Source organism: Balaenoptera borealis, assembly GCF_965194805.1.
Source record: "Balaenoptera borealis genome assembly, chromosome: 8".
Classification (NCBI taxonomy): domain Eukaryota; kingdom Metazoa; phylum Chordata; class Mammalia; order Artiodactyla; family Balaenopteridae; genus Balaenoptera; species Balaenoptera borealis.
In genome coordinates, this window is record NC_138865.1 from 84032252 (window position 1) to 84057920 (window position 25669).

The following is a 25669-nucleotide window of genomic DNA, read 5'->3' on the forward strand; positions in this document are numbered from 1 at the left end:
GTTCCTGGAAATCTCAGAGCAGATCTTTTAGGAGCATCAGAATTATCTCTCGCTAATTCATTATCAACTCTTACCAACCAACTTTTGTTATTAACTCATAAGCCCACATTCCCTGCTGACTATTTTCCATATGCTCACATTCACATTAGATAAAAACATTTCTCAAATTTGTTAATGGGGGTAAAGAAAACAAAACTAACGTTCTCACATTTCAAATTGGCCTGTAGATGATTTCAAACTGAGACATTAACATTTTAGACCAATTTTTAAAGATTTGAAGAAATTATTGTTTATGATTAACATTAATTACACATTTAGTCATTGACTTGTTTTATATTTACTTCACTATTATTTATAGACTTACTATTATATAGCATATGTTTGTCATGGAACACCCAACAATGACCTGAAAGTCTTGTTTTTTAAGTATTTTACAGTTTGAAGATAAATTTTTGGGATTTATGATGATTTTCTACATTTTTGGTACAATGCTTTCTGCTGTGTCCAAACAGTGTTCTTTATGGTTCAGCTGAAACTTTTTATTGATACCCTACATTCAAATTTCCTTCTATTTCTAAAATAAGTCCTTCTGTGTGATTCTTAGTAGGAAAAATGACCCTACTTCCTGCTGTGGAAGTTGAAGAGGCCAGTTACCTTCTCTTGATAACCACTGGCAGCTGAGATGTGGACAGTTGACTTAGAATCAGCCAACAGGTTCTCTCACCAAGGGTGTCACATCCTGGGGGAATGGTAGAAAATCTCAGGGACACTGAGACTCACTCTTTTTTTTTTTTTGTACATGGATTAGCGTTTCATTTATTAAAGAACTAAACAAATAGTGCAAGATGTGGGTACAAGGCAGTTTTCAATATTTCTAACGAGGGCAGAAAGCCTCGCTCCAGGAACGAAAAGACTGTAATATTTGAGCTTGACCAAGTTCGGCAGAAAATGAAGTCATAAGCTAAAAACTCTCAATTCTGTGCCCTGCTGGAATTAGGTCCGAAAACAGAGGATTTTCTTTGTGTTTACCATGTGACGTTAAATAAAAATACTCCTGTTGACATAAAACTCCAAAACTCAGGGCACCCCTAGGCCACACAGCGGGCGCCTGCCCCAGAGGGCACCACCGGCCTCCATGGGAAAGTGATGCTTTCACTTCTCACCCTTGACTGGCAGGCATCTCGGAAATGATCCTGAAATACTCCCTGGGAAGAGGATTTATGCCCTTTCTGGGTGAACCACTCCCTGGACCCTTATAAACTGGGCTCTTTTTTTTTTTTTTACATCTTTATTGGAGTATAATTGCTTTACAATACTGTGTTAGTTTCTACTGTACAACAAAGTGAATCAGCTGTATGTATACATACATCCTCATATCCCCTCCCTCCTGAGCCTCCCTCCCACCCTCCCTATCCCACCCCTCTAGGTGGTCACAAAGCACCGAGCTGATCTCCCTGTGCTATGCAGCAGCTTCCTACTAGCTATCGATTTTACATTTGGTAGTGTATATATGTCCATGCCACTCTCTCACTTCATCCCATCTTCCCCTCACCAGCCCCCCCACCCCGCCGTGTCCTCAAGTCCATTCTCTACATCTGTGTCTTTATTTCTGCTCTGCCTCTAGGTTCATCAGTACCGTTTTTTTTAGATTCCATATGCATTAGCGTATGGTATTTATTTTCCTCTTTCTGACTTACTTCACTCTGTATGACAGACTCTAGGTCCATCCACCTCATTACAAATAACTCAATTTTGTTACTTTTTATGGCTGAGTAATATTCCATTGTATATATGTGCCACATCTTCTTTATCCATTCATCTGTCGATGGACACTTAGGTTGCTTCCATGTCCTGGCTATTGTAAATAGTGCTGCAATGAACATTGTGGTACATGACTCTTTTTGAATTATGGTTTTCTCAGGGTATATGCCCAGTAGGAGACTCACTCTCTTTTTTTTTTTGAATTTTATTTTATTTTATTATTTTATACAGCAGGTTCTTATTAGTTATCTATTTTATACATATTAGTGTATACATGTCAATCCCAATCTCCCAATTCATCCCCCCACCCCCGCCACCTCCACTTCCCCCCCTTGGTGTCCATACGTTTGTTCTCTACATCTGTGTCTCTATTTCTGCCTTGCAAACCAGTCCATCTGTACCATTTTTCTAGATTCCACATATATGCATTAATATATGATATTTGTTTTTCTCTTTCTGATTTACTTCACTCTGTATGACAGTCTCTAGGTCCCTCCACATCTCTACAAATGACCTAGTTTTGTTCGTTTTTATGGCTGAGTAATATTCCATTGTATATATGTACCACATCTTCTTTATCCATTCGTCTGTCGATGGGCATTTAGGTTGCTTCCATGACCTGGCTATTGTAAATAGTGCTGCAGTGAACATTGGGGTACATGTATCTGTTTGAATTATGGTTTTCTCAGGGTATATGCCCAGTAGGAGACTCACTCTTGACGATGGCAGCAGTGCTGAGTGCCCAGCAGCAATGGTGTCCATGGCACTGACCTAACCAGACTGCTCCAGGGAGTTGGTCCAGGCTGTGTCCTCAGCTGCCTGGCCCCTCTGGGTTCCTGTCTCTGCTCTGAGCCTGCTTCCTGTTGAGTCATTGAGCTCTCTGAGACCCTTCCAAGAAATTTCTCTTCTGCTTGAGTTACCTGGAGGCAGTTTCTGTTCTTTGCCATCAAGAAATTTGACGGATTCAGAGGGTCACAATGGAATAATAAAGCAGCCAACAAAAACATTATACTTAGCTAACATTTGTGGACTGCAGGCATTGTGCAAAGTGCTTTAAATAAATGATGTCACCAAATCCTCAAAACAACAGGATGAGGCAGGCATATGGGTCTATTCTTTCAAGAATGATCTCAAGGGCCTCCTTTTGTAAGAAAGCTTTTCTAATCTCCATTCCCTCTTGCAAGTAGACGTGAGTCCTCCTTTGTGTCTATTCTATGTCCTATAAAGAGGAGAGAATGGGTGTATGTATATATATATATATATATATATATATATATATATATATATATATATTTATACTTATTCTTATATTTGAATATTTATATATATTGTACACACATATGTACATACACACATATTCTCTTTATATATACAATATTAAATATATAAAGTATGTATAATATACCTAATATTATATGATATAATATGTAATATATAATACAATATATATATTTTATTTCCTAGCCTTTTATTAAGCTCTTACTATATGTCAGATACAGTGCTTAGCCATTCACTCACATGATCTCATGTCATTCCCACCAGAACTTTATGAATTAGATTTATTAGCTATTTTACAAAAGAGAAAGTGAGAATAAGAAAGGTTAGATAACATTTTCAAGATATTACCTATGAGCTGCAGAGTTGAGAATTTAACACATTCCATTTTGTTTTGTTTCAAATTCCAAAGCCTCTGCTCTTAACACTGTACAAACTGCCTTCACTGCCTCATTACACTCACATGGAATTGCTTCCTTCTTGTTCTGGACTGAGGCAGAGTCTGATTTTACTTGTCTTTTTTTTTTTTTCCCTTACTTGTCTAGGAGGGAGGGCAAATCTCCATTTCTTACAGCACTTCACCCAATCCTCTGTCCATGGCAGACATCACGAGTCGATGATTACACTCTGTCCCAGCGAGCTAGCTCAAGAATTCCTCTCCCTCTTTTCTACAGGAAGTCACTCCCAGTTAGAGTTGAATCCTATTGCTATTCCTGACTTAGAACAATGCCTCTCACATAAATGTGCTTAGCAAACTGTTGTTAGAGTGTTGCTGTTTTCTTCATTTTACAGATGAAGAAATGGTAATTAGAGAATTAAATAATAAGCCATTCACCTGGGGATATTAGTGTCTACCTCATTGGGTTTTTTTGTGAGGATTAATTGAATTAATGCACATAAAACTCTTCAAATAGTGTCTTGGCACAAGGTAACTTGGTTATTAGTACTGCTACTCAAAAGCACACATGTTGTAACCATAGAGATAGGAAGGCAGTTGGTGGTTGCCAGGGATTGGAGGGAGGGACGGATGAGGTGTGACTACTTAATGGGTATGAGGTTTCCCTTTGGGGTGACGAAAATGTTTGCAACTAAATAGAGGTGGTGGTTGCACAACATTGTGACTCTACTAAATGTCACTGAATTGTACACTTCCAAATGGTTAATTTTGTGTTATATGAATTTGCCCTCAAAAAAAAAAAAAATCTCAGAGGTTATAGTGGATGGGGCAGGACCAGGGAGATCTGAGAGTGAGGGCTGCCTTAAATTTTGCTCCCTGGGCCCCTTGTTCACCTCAGGTTAGTCCAAGCCCTGGTAATGTAGCCAGAATTTGGACCTAAGCCTTTAGTTCACTAAATAAAGAGTTCTTTCCGCTTTAATATGTTGCTTTAGAAATCAGGGAAAGTCTGTCCTCACTGGTGGATAGTTGTGATTTGTGTGCTGATAATTTCAGCTGGAGGAGGAGTTGTCCTCACCTCAGGCAGGAAAACAAGTGAATTTTTAAAGCCCTTTATAGTTTACAAAGCAGTTTTAGAGAACAATGGGTTGCAAATAATAGGAACTTACTGTACATGAGTAACCCATCTATTGAGCATAGTCAACATGACTCAAAAGAGACGGGTGGGCAGGAAGGGAAGTCTTGAAAGTTTATAGTCAGAAACTTCTCTTCCTGAACTTGGGGTCTGTCTTTGCTGACTGCAAAGGAAACGCAAAGACTTCAGAATGGTGTCTATTAAAAGCAAAGTGACATCATTCTCCTCCCTGGTCTGTAAGCAGCTCCACTGAGTTTGCTGCGGCATTAATGGGGCTGGTGACAGCCGCTTAGTCTAGGCTAAATAGACCTTAGGGTACAGTCATGAATTTGCCATAAGCGTGAAGTGACTGGGAGAGTCCTTGTGAAAACAAAATCTCAGATCTTCCACAGCTAATCTCTTGGCAGTTTGCTTTATTTATAACTGTGTAAATGTGTAGCAGCACAACCCACTTTGTAAACATAGCGCTCATTAATAAACAGTAAGATATTAATGAACAGCCACCTCTCATGTTAAGGCAACTTGACATGTAGAACACAGCTAAGAATTAAGTAGCAAAAGGTGGTTTTAATTTATTACATGTTGTACTTGTCTTTGTGTTAGATGGATTTTGAGGTGGCCTTGACCTGATTTCTGGTCAAAGGGGAAGCCTGTGTCCATGTCCACCATCTATCTCCTTGTAGCCCTGCCCCTAATGTACCAGTAGAGCAGACGGGAGTGCACAGGGGTTATTTCTATTGCTTACAAAACCTTAAAAAGATCTTGAAAACCTTTTCAGATATTTTTGTTTCTTTCTTTAGGCATAAACCTTTTCCCTCTGCCACTGGAGATGCAGAAATAAATGGCATGGTTTCTGCCTCCAAGATCTATCAGTCTAATGGGAAGATGGTCACCGAAAGAGCTAACTGTGAGGTAGGTAATAAAGACCATTCTAAGGGGACTAAGTACCAGGTGAGCAGAGGAGAGGGGATATTCAACTCTATTGATCATATTGGGCTTGGGGGTGTGGAATGGGGCAAGATTAGTGGGGGGTTGAGAGAAGAGATAACATTTAAATTGGACCTTGAAGGATTTCCTTGGACGGTGGAGTGGTGGAAGGGTGTGTGTGTGTGTGTGTGTGTGCATGTGTGTGTGATGGGGACAGAGAGGAAGCTTTTGCAGAGCAATGACAGAACACAGAACTCTGCACTTAGTTGAGTTCAGAGAGAGAAAGACTGTTGTATGGTTGGAATGTGGGAACCAACTGGAGGGATAGGTTGGGGAAAGAATGAGTTGAACAAATCTTGCGTCCTTATTTAATCAGTGAGAAAAAACAAAGATGTGGAAAAATTAGATGCCCTGCTCTAAGTTCACAAAGATAAGAATGCAGAGAGTAATGGAAAAATGATGCAAAGGGAAGAAGTGATCTTTTGAGATGCTAAGAATGACAAACCTTTCTGTATTCCTAGGAATACAGATGACTTTATCATGATTTTAGACTGCCTAGGTGTCAGAAAATATACCATTGAGGACCTGTCTGAGCAAAGATGTTGAAAGAGATGGTACTTTAATAGTCTGTGCTGCCAGGTCAGCGTGGGCGAAGTGGGCCTTCGGCTTGTTATTTGTGATCTTACATAGGGTCACTGTTTCTTTGGTTTTCATTTTCAGCATTTTTATTTCCAGATTTGTTTTGGTGATTAACTTTTATCACATGTTTAGGTGAATTTTAGGTGAATAACATTTGTGTTTAAATACATTTTGTATACTCTTAAGGCCGATTTCATTGGCCTGTGGTTAATTTTTTCTCCTTGAGGAATGTAATTCTGTTTTTGCTAAGAGACTCAATGGGGAAATTCTACTTTATCACCAGTTTTAAGTACTTTGAGTATTCTGTATCAGTTACAATGATATTTATTAGAATTTAGAAAATGAAATCTATGTGCTGAATATTCGCTATTTGCCAATCCCACTGAGCTTTTCACTGGTCTCCATCCTGCTCTGTGCCCAGCACCGGCTGGGCTTCCTTGCCTGCTGCTATCCAAGGCACCAGCACATCAGAGAGAAGCTCAGCTCCATCCCTCTTTGGGCTTGGGTGACCACTCCCTCCCCTTCTCTCTGCAGGCCTCTCTAAGGCTCCCTCTGGTGTTTCTCCGTCCTTCCTCCGTTTGCTGACCTTAGCCTCCCACTGCCCCAAATCTTTGTAAACTCCTCAATTGCTCTGTATGAAAATTCTGCATTTCCTGGAAGACCCCACTGATGCATTATTGAGGTATGCTCAGAGAAAGTATATTGAAGATGCATATATGATAATTTGCATTCCTATAGTAAGTTTATTACATAAACTGAATTTAGTGGGGGTACAATTAGGAAACAACTCTTTTCTTTACATTAAAATGTAAGGCAAAACATTTTTTAAATATTCCTACAACTAACAACATGCTTTAGGACTTTTGCTTCCTCACCTCTTGAAAACAGCTCAGGCAGAATCATGTTTGGCTATTATTGAAGAGTTATATTTTCAAGTATTAGAGAACCTAGTTGAATCTAAAAAAAACCCCACACAATGACTCTCCATCCTGCATACAGTTTAAAAGTTTCGCCCAAGTTCTTTGCTCTCTCCTCAGCTTAATTCTGACTCAAAGCTTGGTGTTTGGCAGTGGGAAAGATGGGCATTATCTGTACTTTCACTCTTTCCTTTCCTACCCTGTCCCACCAAACTCCAGTATTATGGATTTTTTTTTTTTTGGCCGTGCCACATGGCTTGTGGGATCTTAGTTCCCTGACCCAGGATCCAACCTGGGCCCTGGCATTGAAAGCACCGAGTCCTCACCACTGGACTGCCAGGGAATTCCCCTGGAATTTTTAAAATATCCAGCTTAAAGTAAGTAAGATACCAGCCTCCCTTATCTGACAAGCTCTGGCTTTTCTGAGTGATTCACTTGAAAGCTTCTTCAGTTGGCTCCAGGCTGGGTGAAGACATCCCTTTCTCATCTCTACATATAAATTCACCTTTGAAGAACTTTCTTTCTGATGAATCTCTAGTTTTCTCTTTCATATGCTGCTGGGGAGGTGAGCAATGGATGAGTTTGACCTCTTTTAATAATTTCTGAGAGGACGTGTCCCTAGATGATGATCTGTTTTGATAGCTTTGAGGCTCTAGCTAAAATTTCCTGGTTAGACATCAAGAAATGTCTAATCTCACATCCTGTTATGTTTGCATATTTTAAAAGGCATATTAAGAAAAGAAAAAGATGGTGGCCATTCTGACTGGTGTGAGGTGATACCTCGTTGTAGTTTTAATTTGCATTTCTCTAATGATTAGTGATGTTGAGCATTCTTTCATGTGTTTGTTGGCTGTCCGTATATCTTCTTTGGAGAAATGTCTATTTAGGCCATCATCAAAAAATCTACAAACAATAAATGCTGAAGAGAGTGTGGAGAAAAGGGAACCCTCTTGCACTGTTGGTGGGAATGTAAATTGATACAGCCACTATGGAGAACAGTATGGAGGTTCCTTACAAAACTAAAAATAGAACTACCATATGACCTAGCAATCCCACTACTGGGCATATACCCTGAGAAAACCATAATTCAAAAAGAGTCACGTACCAAAATAGTCATTGCAGCTCTATTTACAATAGCCAGGACATGGAAGCAACCTAAGTGTCCATCGACAAATGAAAGGATAAAGAAGATGTGGCACATATATACAATGGAATATTACTCAGCCATAAAAAGAAATGAAATTGAGTTACTTGCAGTGAGGTGGATGGACCTAGAGTCTGTCATACAGAGTGAAGTAAGTCAGAAAGAGAAAAACAAATACCATATGCTAACACATATATATGGAATCTAAAAAAAAAAAAAAAAAGGTTCTGAAGAACCTGGGGGCAGGACAGGAATAAAGATGCAGACGTAGAGGATGGACTTGAGGATATGGGGAGTGGGAAGGGTAAGCTGGGACGAAGTGAGAGAGTGGCATGGACATATATACACTACCAAATGTAAAATAGATAGCTAGTGGGAAGCAGCCACATAGCCCAGGGAGATCACCTCGGTGCTTTGTGACCACCTAGAAGGGTGGGATAGGGAGGGTGGGAGGGAGACGCAAGAGGTAGGAGATATATATATATGGGGATATATGTATATGTATAGCTGATGCACTTTGTTATAAAGCAGAAACTAACACACCATTGTAAAGCAATTATACTCCAATAAAGATGTTAAAAATAAATAAATAAAATAAAAAGAGAAAAGAGAAAAAAAAAGAAAAGAAAAAGAGGAATATAGATGGAAGAAAGTGAGAAAAAAATTCATGAGAAAATAGAGGGAGACAAAAATAAGGGAAAGTGGAGAGAGAAAAAACAAGAAAGAAGAGCTCTCATCTTGATGTCCTGAAATTCCTGCTGATGTCTTGCCTTGTATTAGTTGACTCTCAGTGTAACATTGCCCTTGGATGCTAAAGTGTGATATTTTATTTGGAAAGAGTTCAGTGTAGTGAAATAAGTGATAATTTCAAAAAGAAAAACCAGACATTTAGGAGCACTACTAAATTGCTAAAATTTAGTTTTTAATTCTAGCAGACATTGAATTTGTTCCTTTACCATCCATTTCAGCTTCCTTGAGTGACAACCATGGACTTTAGGAGGGATGAACCTTATCTTCAGATCCAGAGGAGGGTCCTGCTTGATCTAAGCCTCTCAGAATAATCCCAGTTCCCTGTCATAGTGATTGATACAGGTTTAAGCCAGTCAGAGCATAGCAGTTCCCATCCTACAGACACTGTGTTGGAATAGTCCAGTAAGAGTGAAGCCTGGGACTTTTGTATGATGATGTTTCCAAAAACTGGCTTTGGCCTTTGTTCTACCCTTGGATGTGACTGCGGAACCACCATAAGTGCTGCTGGCAGTCATTTTATGAGGCCAGCCCAAGAACAAAGCCAACATTTGAAGGCAGACAGAACTGAGGTAACTGCAGAAAAACTGAGCCAGCCTAGACCAAACCACGCCTGGGACCAACCCATGGAAAGTCCTATGGACTTTTCAGTTACAGGAGCTAGTAAATTCCCTGAATTTTTAAAGCCAGTTGGATAGCTTTTCTATTATTTGCCACAGAAATAATCTCAGTTGATAACACTTTTGTTGCATTTGAGTAATTTAAACTGAATTAAAACAACCAGTCCTCAGTCCTCACTAAAAGACAATATACATTTATAGTTTCTGAATATCGAATGCATTTATAGTTTGTTACATACACAATGCAAAGAATCGAAACTAAAATCCCAAAAGCCGGACCTCATTGCTTCGTTCACACAGAATAAGGGCTATGGAATTTCAAGGAACTCAAACTTTAATATTAAAGTTACTTGAAGATAAAGGAAAAATTATAGATGAGCCAGAGCTGAAATGGTTTGAAAGAATGCAGCTATTTTGACATAAACTTCTGCCAAGCTAGGCAGAATAGAAATGAAGAAAAACTGATATGAGTTTAAAGTCTACTGTTTGCCAGTTACTTTCATAAACATTATCACACTGAATTTTTACAGTAATCCTTTGAGATTGCTATTATCCCCTCCCCCACCTCCATCCCCATGTTACATTTGTGGAAACAGGCTCGGAAAGGAAAAGCAATTTGTTCCAAGATAATATAGTTATTTAGTATCAGAGGCAGGATTTGAGTCCAGATTATGTTCTTTCTACAAACTCGTTGTTTCTTTATAACAGCAGTCCCTAACCTTTTTGGCACCAGGGACCGGTTTAGTGGAAGACAATTTTTCCACAGACCTGGGGAGGGGGATGGTTTCGGGATAATTCAAGCACATTACACTTATTGTGCACTTTATTTCTATTATTATTACATTGTAATATATAATGAAATAATCATACAACTCACCATAATGCAGAATCAGTGGGAGCCCTGAGCTTGTTCTCACTTGCCACTCACTGATAGGGTTTTGATATAAGTCTGCAAGCAACTGATTTACTATGGTCTCTGTGCAGTCAAACCTCTCTGCTAATGATAATCTGGATTTGCAGCCACTCCCCAGAGCTAGCATCACTGCCTCAGCTCCACCTCAGATCATCAGGCATTAGATTCTCATAAGGAGCGGGCAACCTAGATCCCTCGCATGTGCAGTTCACAGTAGGGTTTGTGCTCCTATGAGAATTTAATGTCACCACTGATCTGCCAGGAGATGGAGCTCAGGCGCTAATGCAAGCGATGGGGAGCGGCTGTAAATACAGATGAAGCTTTGCTCGCCCGCCTCTCTCCTCTTGCTGTGCGGCCCGGTTCCTAACAGGCCACGGACCGGTACCAGTCCATGGCCTGGGGGTTGGGGCTTTAAAAGATATAGCTGGACACTACAGGGGTCTGTAATGCCGGCCAGGGTTGGAGCAACTTAGAATGCATTTAATAGTTGCTTTGTGTGCTGGAGGTCTTTTAGATTGCAGACCCTGAGCTTTAGCTTTTTTGGTATTATTTAATTTACAAACAAGTCTGGCCCTCTGCCTTGGGAATAGGAAACACAGAGGAAGAATTGGATTCAGTAGTGTTTGCTTCCATATAACCTAAGCAAACATAGGATGCCTTATTCTGATGCACTGCTTCCTTCTCGTTTTCCTAAAAAGATTCATGAACCCTCTGCCAATATGATAAGTGTTGGGGGAAATGAGTTTCTGAATTGTCATTCTAGGAATTGCCTTTTGCAGCTGAAACTTCACCACTTAGTCAAGCCTTCCCCTGCCATCTGCTCAGCTCCAAAACTGCTGCAAAGGTTGAGAGGATCTGCTTAAATTACAAAGAACCATATCTATGATAGAAATTCCATGCCATGAAATCTTCTCTTATTTTCCCAGCTTGTCTGACACTGGCTCCAGAGGATCACACTTTTAGGATCACCAGGGTACTATCGCAAGGTATCAGGTCTTCAAAGGCAGCCTTTCATCAACAAATCATCGTTTCCAGATATTCATTGGAACTAACCTCATAATCCAAACTTGCAAACTCATTTTGTCCCCAGCTCTGGGCCAGTCAGGTCTGAGAGAATTTAAGGAAATCTCCATCAGTTTTGGTGGCTTAATATCATCTTAGTCTGTTGGTATATGTGAAAGTGACTAACCGGGCACACAGCAGGCGTTGTCCTTCAGGTCTAATTGTCAGACTCTTCCCCAGTTTTTGTGAGTAAACCTGTCTTAAGCCATTGTTCTAGAGCCTACATGCCTATCTTTTCTCCCTGTGCTCAAGTTGTTAGTTTAGCAAGGACTGAAGTTCTTTTATTATCAGTTCAGCCCTTGTAAAGGCCTGTGTAGGTCTTTGATCCTTGCTTCTGTGTCTCTCCAACATTTATTCCTTCATTTGTCCACTCATTCATTCATTCAATATGTTCATCTATTAGACAGTTTTTGCCAGTTTGTTAATGCTGGTCCTGGCAGTTCAAAATGTCTCAGGTCATGCTCCCTAGAAGCAGAGATTGATGTGGGTATTCTTAGCAAGCCATTTAATCCTGAGGGAATGCTGTAAATGTGGTGGGGAAACAGAATAGGGCAGGGGAAGAAGCTAAGCTATGATGTGATTTCATGGGACACTCTGGAGAGTGAATGGTACCATACAAGTTATTCTCCCCATTGGCCAGGGGGCTGGGCTGTTACAACCCTGCTATCGGTCACTGGTTAGCTATGGACCACCCTTGGAGGTGGGGATGAGTAGAGGCTAATGTGAGCTCGCAAGCACTGCCAGACAGTTCTGTCAGGCAAGGACAGTTTCTCTGGGAGGCTTGGAGTGTGAGCCTTGCACTCATGACGTCTGAGGCACGATAATGACAAAGTGGATCTAGGTGGAGCACCAATAGCGTGTGCATCACAATGATACCTGATATTTAGTCTCTGAGTGACTCCATAGAAATGGGTCATTGTAACACAACGTGGAGACGGAGTGATAGAGCTATGCACATAAGGAGCACGTAAACCAAGCTAGGTGTGAGTATGTGGGGGGATGGAAGAGAGGTGAGATGGAGGAGAAAATTTTCTCAGGGAAAGTTTCCCCAAGACAAATGATTCATAAATTGAGGCCTGAAGGGTAAGATGGATGATGGAAGAGGGAGGAAATTTCCACCAGAGAGCATGAACATTGGTAAATAGGGCTGCATTATGACTTTTGTGTGCCTTAAGCACTTTAGCCTCTCCTGAGCCCCCTCCTCCATAAAAAATATTAAAAATTGTGTGTTATGACTATACTGATATAAATATCAATATAATCCAGGTTGGATTATATTTATTTTTTCTTTAGATTTTAAAAGAGATTGAAACATTTTCATGGTCCCCTAAAGGTACCTTGACCCTGTGCCTCTTATGCCTAAATGGACATGTGGGCCCTGTCAGTGAAGGTAGGAACATGTGGGAAGGCAATCCTGAATAGATCAGTGCTGCTGGATGCTAAGCGTGCAGCTGTTTCTGTCTCCTGGCCTGTGCTCCCATCTGCTGCCTGACTGCGTTTCAACTAATCCTTATCACCGCCTTCCCCTAAGACCATGCTCTCCTGAGACTGGACTGGGTTGGATAGTGTCTCCCCCAAATTCATATCCACTCGGAACCTTAGAATGTCATTATTTAGAAATAGGATCTTTTCAGATGTAATTAGTCAAATTCACATGAACATCTTAGAATAGATTGAGCCTATAATCCAAGGACTGGTGTTCTTATAAGAAGAGATGACACAGAGAGAGGAAGGCCATGTGATGTTTGAGGCAGAGATTAGAGCAATGCAGCTACAAGACAAGGAATACCAAGAATTGCCTGCAATTATCGGAAGCTAGGAGAGAGGCATGGAACAGATGCTTCCCTAGAGCCCCTAGAGGGAGCCTGGCCCTGCTGACACCGTGCTGTTGAATTTCTGGTCTCCAGACTGCAAAAGAATAAATTTATGTTGTTTTAGCCACCCAACTTTGTTATGGTGGAACTTAGTTATGGTAATCCTAGGAATCTGGTATAGACGGTCTCTGCAAAACGTCTCACCTGAATCTCAGGTGTTCCTGGTTATGAGTGGGCACAGTCGGGCCCTGATTCGTCAACTCTTTTCCCCATTACTTTCTTTTTTAAAAAATTTATTTATTTATTTATCTATTTTTGGCTGTGTTGGGTCTTCGTTTCTGTGCGAGGGCTTTCTCCAGTTGCGGCAAGCGGGGGCCACTCTTCATCGCGGTGCGCGGGCCTCTCCCTGTCGCGGCCTCTCTTGTTGCGGAGCACAGGCTCCAGACACGCAGGCTCAGCAATTGTGGCTCACGGGCCTAGTCGCTCCGCGGCATATGGGATCTTCCCAGACCAGGGCTCGAACCCGTGTCCCCTGCATTGGCAGGCAGACACTCAACCACTGCGCCACCAGGGAAGCCCTCCCCATTACTTTCTGAAGTAGCTGTCCACTTTCCAGCACTGATAGTTAGTCCCTGAGTACTGAAGAGCAAGGAGATGAGTGGACAGACCAGAGAAGCTGCTAAGGTAGCTTTTGTTTCACCGGGCAGTTTCCTTCATTTACTCATTGTATCACACTTACTTTCAGCAGTGCTGGGTGCTAGAAGAAAATGGAGCATTGTTTTCAAAGTTTCAAAGAAAAATGTTCGCTTTGGGGGGCAGGAGGAGAAAAGGAAGCTAGGTACAGTAAATGTACTGTTTAATATTTTTCTTTTCCCTTATTCAAAAAAGCCTGTCCGAAAAAAACAGGCTTTTCCAGTTTCCTAGCCATTTAACAAAAATCTTAATGTGTAATTAATGTGTAAAGAAATTGTTGCATGTGTAATACATGTAAATGTGAAGATAGCATGCTGCAACATCTCATAAACTATGTGCTACTGGAGGGGAAGGACCACATCTTTCTCTTCTTAATGCTCAGAGTCTGGCACAGTACCTGGAACATCATAATCCTCCAGTAAATGTTTGCTGAATGAATTAATCTGCCATACATTCATTCCCAAGGTGATTTAGCTCATTGGGGTCATGGGGCAGATGTCCCTCATTGCATCACATGCACAAGACCTAAGGTTGCATCTTTTTTTTTTTTTTTGATAAATTTATTTATTTATTTATTATTTATTTTTGGCTGTGTGGGGTCTTCATTGCTGCACACAGGTTTTCTCTAGTTGAGGCGAGTGAGGGCCACTCTTCATTGTGGCGTGCGGGCTTCTCATTGTGGTGGCTTCTCTTGTTGTGGAGCACGGACTGTAGGCGCACGGGCTTCAGCAGTTGTGGGACACAGGCTCAGTAGTTGTGGCTCATGGGCTCCAGAGCACAGGCTCAGTAGTTGTGGCGCACAGGCTTAGTTGCTCCACAGCATGTGGGATCTTCCTGGACCAGGGCTCGAACCCGTGTCCCCTGCATTGGCAGGCGGATTCTTAACCACTGTGCCACGAGGGAAGTCCCATAAGGTTGCATCTTTTAGATGGGACCACAATTTTTTTGGTGCAAGTGTATGAATGAATAGCTATATTGTCTAGATGTTACCTCCAAACAAGTTCACAAGATCAAATACTCTCCACTTACTTACATGTCAGTATGCTCGAGAAAGGTACTGTCCTTTATATACAGTAATACTAGTACAAAATTATAACTTTACAATGGAAATTTTTTGTTTATGATTGAAAACACATCATTTTTAGCAGGTTTACTGGATATGGAGAGTAATTTTAACATTTATGGAGTGTCTGTTATCAACCAGGACTACGGTAAGCACTGTATATGCAATATCTCATTCAGTCATCACAACTTACCTATGAGGCTACTATTATCACCACTTTACTGGGAAGAAAACTTACATTAGACAGATTAATTAATTAGCCCATAAATTTGCAGAGCTGGGGTTCAGATAGTTGTTTTTCTAACTGCAAAATGCTTTGCTGGTGAATCTCAAGCTTTAGTGTACTAAAAAACATCTAGGGGAGTTTGACAAAAATACAGATTCTTAAGTCTTACTACTAGAGAACCAACAAGTCTAAGGTAGGCTCAAGTATCTATATCTTTAAGTATCACCCAGGTGACCTGGATGCAAGTGGTCCATGGGCCACACTTGGAGAAGCCCTGCTTTGTACTATGAGATGTCAAATACACAGTGTGAATTATTCTTTTTTATTTAATGTCTTTGATTTAACATAATTTTCCCCCTTGTGGCTGTCTAGTTTTTCCAGCATTATTTATTGTAATGTACATTCTTTCCTCACTTCTTGTAGTTTCATTTTTGTCATAAATCAAGTGTCCATATATATGGGTTCTGAACATGACCCTCCTGTTTTATTTTTTTCTGTATAATTCTTATCATCATCCATTGTAAACACTCTTTGAGAAATTACACTGTAGACCAAAGGGCAAGAAACATTGGAAAACCCCATGGATCTTTCTGTGACTGGACATAATATCTGTAAAATTTAGAGATGGCCATTTGCAAAGCAATGGCCAGCATTTCCTGGTATCCTCATTTAAATGTATCTATTTGGTCTACCAAGTACAATTTCTAGTATTTTTAGAAATCTGTCTACTGTTCAGTAACACTCAGGAATTACTCTTTTTCCCTCTCCATATTTGTAGCTCTCACTCCCCAAGACCTCTTTTACCAAATAAGCATTACAACATTTTGGGAAAGAAGTCATCTTTTTTTAAAAATTAAAATTTGTATGGAAACACAAACGACCCCGAATAGCCAAAGCAATCCTGAGAAAGAAAAATGGAGCTGAAGTCAGGCTCCCTGACTTCAGACTATACTACAAAGCTACAGTCATCAAAACAGTATGGTACTGGCACAAAAACAGATATATAGATAAATGGAACAGGATAGAAAGCCCAGAAAGAAACTCATGCACCTATGGTCGATTAGTCTACAACAAAGGAGACAAGACTATACAATGGAGAAAAGACAGTCTCTTTAATAAATGGTGCTGGGAAAACTGGACAGCTACATGTAAAATAAAGAAATTAGGGGAATTCCCTGGCAGTCCAGTGGTTAGGACTCAGCACATTCAGTCACAGGGCCTGGGTTCGATCCCTGGTCAGGGAACTAAGATCCTGCAAGCCATACCACATGGACAAAAAAAGAAAGAAAGAAAGAAAGAAATTAGAACATTCTCTAACACCACACACAAAAATAAACTCAAAATGGATCAAAGACCTAAATGTAAGACCAGACACTATAAAACTCTTAGAGGAAAACATAGTCAGAATACTCTTTTACATAAATCACAACAATATCTTTTTTGATCCACCTCTTAGAGTAATGAAAATAAAAACAAAAATAAACAAATGGGACCTAATTCAACTTAAAAGCTTCTGCATGGCAAAGGAAACCATAAACAAAACGAAAAGACAACCCACAGAATGAGAGAAAATATTTGCAAATGATGCAACCGACAAGGGATTAATCTCCAAAATTTACAAACAGCTCATGCAGCTCTATGTAAAAAAAAAAAAAAACCGACAAACAACCCAAATAAAAAACGGGCAGAAGATCTAAATAGACATTTCTCCAAAGAAGACATACAGATGGCCAAAATGTACATGAAAAGATGCTCAACATCACTAATTATCAGAGAAATGCAAATCAAAACTACAGTGAGGTATCATCTCACACTGGTCAGAATGGCCATCACCAAAAGTCTGCAAACGGGGACTTCCCTGGTGGCCCAGTGGTTAAGACTCTGTGCTCCCAATGCAGGGGGCCTCAGTTCAATCCCTGATCAGGGAACTAGATCCTGCATGCTGCAACTAAGAGCCTGCATGCCGCAACTAAAAGATCCTGCACACCGCAACTAAAAGGTCCCACACGTCACAAGGAAGATCCCGCATGTGGCAACTAAGACCCAGCACAGCCAAATAAATAAATAAATATTTAAAAAAAAAAAGCCTACAAACAAAAAATGCTGGAGAGGGTGTAGAGAAAAGGGAACCCTCTTGCACTGTTGGTGAGAATGTAAATTGGTACAGCCACTGTGGAGATCAGTGTGGAGTTTCCTTAAAAAACAAAAAATAGAACTACCACATCATCCAGCAATCCCACTCCTGGGCATATATCTGGAGAAAACCATAATTCGAAAAGATACATGCACTCCAATGTTTACTGCAGCACTATCTACAATAGCCAAGACATGGAAGCAACCTAAATGTCCATCAACAGTGGAATGGATAAAGAATATGTAGTACAGATATACAATGGAATACTACTCAGTCATAAAAAAGAACAAAATAATGCCATTTGCAGCAACATGTATGGACCTAGAGATTATCATACTAAGTAAATCAGATAGAGAAAGACAAATATCATATGATATCCCTCATATGTGGAATCTAATTAAAAATGATATAAATAAACTTATTGACAAAACAGAAAAAGACTCACAAATTTCTAAAACAAACTTATGGTTACCAAAGGGGAAACATGGAGAGGAGGGACAAATTAGGAACTTGGGATTAACATACACACACTACTATATATAAAATAGATTACCAACAAGGCCCTACTGTATAGCACAGGGAACTCTACTCAGTATTCTGTAATAACCTATATGGGAAAAGAATCTGAAAAAGAATGAGTTGTGTATATGATAACTGAATCACCTTGCTGTACACCTGAAACTAACACAACATTGTAAATCAACTATACTCCAATAAATTTTTTTAAAAATTAAAATTAATATACATACGTTTTAATGTATCTGAAAACATACATTAAATTTCTTGAAAATATACATTACATTTCTTGAATGATCAGCCCATAATCCTCATTTTGAAAAGCTGAAAACTATAAGGCAGCCATGATTATATTATCTGAAAACAAAGTAGCAGTCCTGTTTTGCCCCCAGCTACTTCCCTTTCTCTTCCCATCTATAACAATGTTACATGCTCTTCATTTCCCATTTAATCTTTAACCACTGTTATTTGCCCTCTGCCCTCACTACTCCAATTGGTCACCTTCAACTTTGTGTCTTCAAAAGTTATCTTTTATTAAGAGCATCTTATTTTACATTCAAATGTCATTAGGAAAGAAAGATAAAATATAGACATAGTAGTATTTACCTCTCAGGTGTTCTGCTTTTGAACAAAATTTTCCCCCTCACGGCAATTTTCTTTTGCCTCAGATAGGGTGCCTGTTGTAAATTTAGCTTCATTTAATTTGATTTATAAATGAGAAAAACAACAGATTATACATATTTGCCCACTGAAACATAAGGCTTCCATTTAAATTTGATTTCATGCCAACATGTAATTTTGATATCCTGTCAAGCAAACTCTTAAAACCATCTTTTCTTTTTATAGTACTATATGATACAGGCTAAAAAGACAGCATTTGTGAGGAATTGCAGGTGAGGAAACTGAGGCATAGAGATATGAAATTATTTAGCTAAAACCATGAAGGAAATTGTATAAACAACTCAGATTCCACTGTATTGCTTTTCAATGAGTTCCAAGGTTCGAGACAGTTACCCAGCTGGATCCCCAAGAAGGGCAAAAGCTTCCCATTAGAAGCAGTTCAGGGGGCTTCCCTGGTGGCACAGTGGTTAAGAATCCGCCTGCCAATGCAGAGGACACGGGTTCGAGCCCTGGTCTGGGAAGATCCCATATGCCATGGAGCAGCTAAGCCCGTGCGCCACAACTACTGAGCCTGCGCTCTAGAGCCCATGAGCCACAACTACTGAGCCCGCGTGCCACAACTACTGAAGCCCGCACACCTAGAGCCTGTGCTCCACAACAAATGAAGCCACCGCAATGAGAAGCCCGTGCACCGCAACGAAGGGTAGCCCCTGCTCGCCACAACCAGAGAAAAGCCCGCGTGCAGCAACGAAGACCCAATGCAGCCAAAAATAGATAAATAAAATAAAAATAAATAAATTTATTAAAAAAAAAAAAAGAAGTGGTTCAGGCTCACAGCACCCAAGTTTATATGTGCATCTGCAATTGTGGATAGTCAGGCGATGATCCAGCTGGTCACAGGAAATGTGTAGGCTAAATGAAGGGCTGCTATTCAAATGATTACAGTGTGGCCAACTCAAATTCTGAACACTAATACCTCAATAGCACAGAAAGAGTTTTTTTCCGGTACGGGGGGTGGGGGGGTGTGGTAAACACAGACTGGGCTGTGTTACGTAGTGTATATCCTTTCTCCATTCTCTGTCAGTGAAACCCTCAACGACTAAGCATTGAAATCATTTCAGTTGTTTTGTAGTCAACCACACAGCTCATGGGAACTCAGCAGATGATTTAGTTGATAGTTAGTCACTTGGGGAGAAGCAAATGGATTTGCAGACCTAAGAAATCAGCCACTGTACTAATGGAAGAAGTTCATGGGCTTTCTTCCTTCTACACAGAGTCTAGTTTATATTTGAGCATAATTAGTTGAAATTTTCCTCCAGTAGTGTATGCAATTCTCCCAGTGATATGCTGACTACGCTTGTATTTTCCCTATGCTAGCACAGTCATATTTTATCACTCTATTGGAAATAAGAGTCAGGCGATTAGCAGTGTCAATTGCTAATTGAAGTTGATATTTTCTTGGACAGCCACATTCTTGACAGGCCAATGGACAGTGCTGAAGAAAAGGATGGTGAGCCTAACTGAAGGTAGAATAGGAGTTCCTTTTGAAAATGTTTCTCATGTTTCCCTGATAATAAAAGTTACCTAGAGTGTTGGTTAAACATTCAGAATTCCTGGTTTCTCCTTTGGGAACGCTGATTCAGAAGGGTTGGGATATGTCCCTAGAATATGTACTTTAACAGCCATGTGATTCTTGCCATTAGGGAGGTGTGGGAAACACTGTCCTATCAAGTATGATTTTGAAAAAGTGATCAGAGATAGGGAGTCCCTGATTCCCAAATATCCCTCATCATTTCCATGAGGGTATTTCTCTCTTTCTTAGTACTTTCCCAAACCTTTGTTCTGTACCTCCCACTAACTGCCATTCAGTCCCATGTGGGTGGGTTGTTCCTACCTTAGATTTAGCATGTCCTCATCGCTTCATGTCAGCCTACAATTTCCATCCCATGTCAAGTCATTCCCTTTCCATGCACTCTCAGTCACAGTGGTACAGAACTATTTGCTTTTCCATGCCTATCCTAAGCTCTTCAAACCTTTTGACTTCTTTCCCATTCCGTTTTCTCCATAGAATGCCTTCTCTCACTATTTTGCCCGTTGCACTTTTATTTCTTCTTCAAGAACGCAAACATCAATTCCTTAGAAGTCTTCTTCAGCTTCCCCAGGCAGAGTTAATTCTTGCCTCTGTGCTCTCATAGCACTTTGGATTTCTCTTATCTATAATGAATGTTGTGTTGTAATTATTTGTTTACTCATCTGCTTCAGTAGGCAGCATGGATAGGGACAATGTCTGTATCTTTGTATTACAGTGCTGAGCAGAGTGCCGGGTACATAGTAGGAATTTTATAAGTATTTGCTGAGTGAACTTTAGACTTTTAATAACTATATATGAAATTATTATTATCAAATAAAAGAGATATAAATGAATTTATTTATAGAAGTCCAGGTATTCATTCATTCATCCATTCATCTAGGCAAGTATCTATTGAACCACTATTATATGCTAAGCATTAGTGATTCAGTGATAAGCAGAAAATAGACATGATCTTTGCCTTCATGGAGCTTTGAGTAGAGAGAAATATATTAATAAAATAACTGTAATGAATAAAAGATTTGCTACTGTGAAAAATATGGGGATAGGCACGTGGGGGCAATGAAAGCATATAATGGAGGGTGGTGGTTACAATGGATCTGAGTGCTGATAGTGAAAGGAATTGTATAGGGAGAAAGCGGAATGAAGACTTTTCCAGGCTCAGGAAAAAGCCTGTTCAAAGGCCCTGGGGAAGGAGGGAGAATGGTAAGAATGAGGGACTGAAAGATGGATGGTATGTCTGGAGCAGAGAGAGAAAGTAGGCTTATGGCCAGAGAAAAGGCTGTCACCTAGAGCATATGGGTTTTCATGGGCCTGTTAAGAAGTTTTGTCTTTATTTTAAATGCAGTGGGAAACCAGTAGAAAAACAGTGATTTTGGTAAGTGTGTTATTGCATTTTTGTGGGGATTTGTACTGGCCAAATGATGATCTGCTTTACTATTTATTTTGACTATGCAGAATTCTTCAGGACAGGAAGCATGTCTTGTATTTCTTAGTATTCCCAGAATCTAGCACTGTACAATAGAGTGGGTGACCAAGGGTTGTGTGTTTCTTATTTCAGATTCTTGAGAGTGAGACATTATGTAAACATACTTAGAAAGAAACATAGTTAACCAAATCCATTGGATAGCTTATCACGACATAATGATTTGTGTTAAAATTGTGAAAAACATGTTTGATATGGTGAATGGACAGCTGATTATCCCTACTATCTTAATCAACAAAGCCTGTTTCTTAAGTGGTTTGGGAAACCAATAGTCAGGGTTCTTCCCATTTCCAATAAAGTTATTTTATCACTCATGATGCTGCAAGTTTTACTATTACTTTTTGGTCTTTAAGAGTCCTCTTTAAAAATGTAAATACCCAATTGGGAGTAAGAGATATATCAATATTTACCAACTGCTGTCTTTGGGATATTTTGATGGGGATTCAAATATAAAAGAACTATATGTATTGGGGATAGAGGAGGGGCATCAGTGATGTGGAAGTGAAGTTTGCCACATGGCCAGTTCCTCAGTTTTGCTTCCACTGTTGCCTCCAGAAATTTAGTCGTTTTGTGAATGATGGCAGTGATTGTGCTACTCACTGTAGCTTAATCTATCTGGACTTTGGTTTCACAATGAAACAGGGAGTAGTTTCCCCCGTAACCTCTAGGACACTGAAGTTTAATGATATCATGAGGGACAGTGCAATGAACTTTGGGAGATAAGTTGCTCTGTCATGCAAGCTGAGTCAGTGGCAGTACCTACCCGAAGTCTTTGTGTTTCAGTGGACTTCTCAAATCAACTTTTCAGAAACAAGTTCTTTTTGCAAGGCCAGAATTTCCTTAGAACATCAGTGTCCCTAATAGTAAAATAGTGCTTTCTGATCTTCCATCAAATTTTCCAGACTTCTTTATTTGCCCCACTGCTCAATAAATTTCTAGTTGCTGGAGGGGACATGAGTGAAAAAGAGAGCCTTTGTTCTCAAATAAACAACCTAACTTTACACCTAAAGCAATTAGAGAAAGAAGAACCAAGAAACCTCCAAAGTTAGCAGAAGGAAAGAAATCATAAAGATCAGATCACAAATAAATGAAATAGAAATGAAGGAAGCAATAGCAAAGATCAATAAAACTAAAAGCTGGTCCTTTGAGAACAAAATTGATAAACCATTAGCCAGACTCATCAAGAAAAAAAGGGAGAAGACGCAAATCAATAGAATTAGAAATAAAAAAGGAGAAGTAACAACTGACACTGCAGAAACACAAAGGATCATGAGAGATTACTACAGGCAACTCTATGCCAATAAAATGGACAACCTGGAAGAAATGGACAGATTCTTAGAAATGCACAACCTGCCGAGACTGAACCAGGAAGAAATAGAAAATATAAACAGACCAGTCACAAGCACTGAAATTGAGACTGTGATTAACAATCTTCCAACAAACAAAAGCCCAGGACCAGATGGCTTCACAGGCGAATCCTATCAAACATTTAGAGAAGAGCTAACACCTATCCTTCTCAAACTCTTCCAAAATATAGAAGAGGGAGGAACACTCCCAAACTCATTCTATGAGGCCACCATCACCCTGATACCAAAACCAGACAAAGATGTCACAAAGAAAGAAAACTACAGGCCAATATCACTGATGAACATAGATGCAAAAATCCTCAACAAAATACTAGCAAACAGAATCCAACAGCACATTAAAAGGATCATACACCATGATCAAGTGGGGTTTATCTCAGAAATGCAAGGATTCCTCAATATATGCAAATCAATCAATGTGATACACCATATTAACAAACTGAAGGATTAAAAACCATATGATCATCTCAATAGATGCAGAAAAAGCTTTTGACAAAATTCAACACCCATTTATGATAAAAAAACCTCCAGAAAGTAGGCATACAGGGAACTTACCTCAACATAATAAAGGCCATATATGACAAACCCACAGCCAACATCATTCTCAATGGTGAAAAACTGAAACCATTTCCACTAAGATCAGGAACAAGACAAGGATGTCCACTCTCACCACTATTATTCAACATAGTTTTGGAAGTGTTAGCCACAGCAATCAGAGAAGAAAAAGAAATAAAAGGAATCCAAATCGGAAAAGAAAAAGTAAAGCTGTCTCTGTTTGCAGATGACATGATACTATACATAGAGAATCCTAAAGATGCTACCAGAAAACTACTAGAGCTAATCAATGAATTTGGTAAAGTAGCAGGTTACAAAATTAATGCACAGAAATCTCTTGCATTCCTATACACTAATGATGAAAAATTTGAAAGAGAAATTAAGGAAACACTCCCATTTACCATTACAACAAAAAGAATAAAATACCTAGGAATAAACCTATCTGAGGAGACAAAAGACCTGTATGCAGAAAACTATAAGACACTGATGAAAGAAATTAAAGATGATACAAACAGGTGGAGAGATATCCCATGTTCTTGGATTGGAAGAATCAACGTTGTGAAAATGACCATACTACCCAAAGTAATCTACAGATTCAATGCAATCCCTATCAAACTACCAATGGCATGTTTCACAGAACCAGAACAAAAAATTTCACAATTTGTATGGAAACATAAAAGACCCTGAATAGCCAAAGCAATCTTGAGAAAGAAAAAACAGAGCTGGAGGAATCAGGCTCCCAGACTTCAGACTTTACTACAAAGCTACAGTAATCAAGACAGTATGGTACTGGCACAAAAACAGAGATATAGATCAATGGAACAAGATAGAAAGCCCAGAGATAAACCTACGCACTTATGGTCACCTTATTTTTGTTAAAGAAGACAAGAATATACAATGGAGAAAAGACAGCCTCTTCAATAAGCGTTGCTGGGAAAACTGGACAACTACATGTAAGAGAATGAAATTAGAACACTCCCTAACACCATACACAAAAATAAACTCAAAATGGATTAAAGACCTAAATGTAAGGCCAGACACTATCAAACTCTTAGAGGAAAACATAGGCAGAACACTCTATGACATACATCACAGCAAGATCCTTTTTGACCCACCTCCTAGAGAAATGGAAATAAAAGCAAAAACAAACAAATGGGACCTAATGAAACTTAAAAGCTTTTGCACAGCAAAGGAAACCATAAACAAGGCAAAAAGACAGCCCTCAGAATGGGAGAAAATATTTGCAAATGAAGCAATTGACAAAGGATTAATCTCCAAAATATACAAGCAGCTTATGCAGCTCAATATCAAAAAAACAAACAACGCAATCCAAAAATGGTCAGAAGACCTAAATAGACATTTCTCCAAAGAAGTTAAACAGATTGCCAACAAACACATGAAAGGATGCTCAACATCACTAATCACTAGAGAAATGCAAATCAAAACTACAATGAGGTATCACCTCACACCAGTCAGAATGGCCATCATCAAAAAATCTACAAACAATAAATTCTGGAGAGGGTGTGGAGAAAAGGGAACCCTCTTGCACTGTTGGTGGGAATGTAAATTGATACAGCCACTATGGAGAACAGCATGGAGGTTCCTCAAAAAACTAAAAATAGAACTACCATACAACCCAGCAATCCCACTACTGGGCATATACCATGAGAAAACCATAACTCAAAAAGAGTCATGTACCACAGTGTTCACTGCATCTGTATTTACAGTAGCCAGGACATGGAAGCAACCTAAGTGTCCATCAACAGATGAAAGGATAAAGAAGATGTGGCACATATGTACAATGGAATATTACTCAGCCATAAAAAAATGAAATTGAGTTATTTGTAGTGAGGTGGATGGACCTAGAGTCTGTCATACAGAGTGAAGTAAGTCAGAAAGAGAAAAACAAATACCATATGCTAACACATATATATGGAATCTAAAAAAAAAAAAAAAGTTTCTGAAGAACCTGGGGGCAGGACAGGTATAAAGATGCAGATGTAGAGGATAGACTTGAGGATACGGGGAGTGGGAAGGGTAAGCTGGGACGAAGTGAGAGAGTGGCATGGACATAT

The 25669-nt window shown here is 39.6% G+C and overlaps 1 protein-coding gene across 1 annotated transcript in view; it reads left to right on the plus strand.

The window, feature by feature from the left end:
* The window catches only part of LOC309633054 (spermatogenesis-associated protein 31D4-like), a 212198-nt gene that overhangs the window by 164065 nt on the left and 22464 nt on the right, over positions 1-25669 (plus strand). The window contains exon 4 of the mRNA XM_082401359.1: positions 5366-5477. Within this exon, the coding sequence (XP_082257485.1) occupies positions 5407-5477 (71 nt within the window). The 5' untranslated portion in view covers positions 5366-5406. The remainder of the gene's footprint in view (positions 1-5365; positions 5478-25669) is intronic.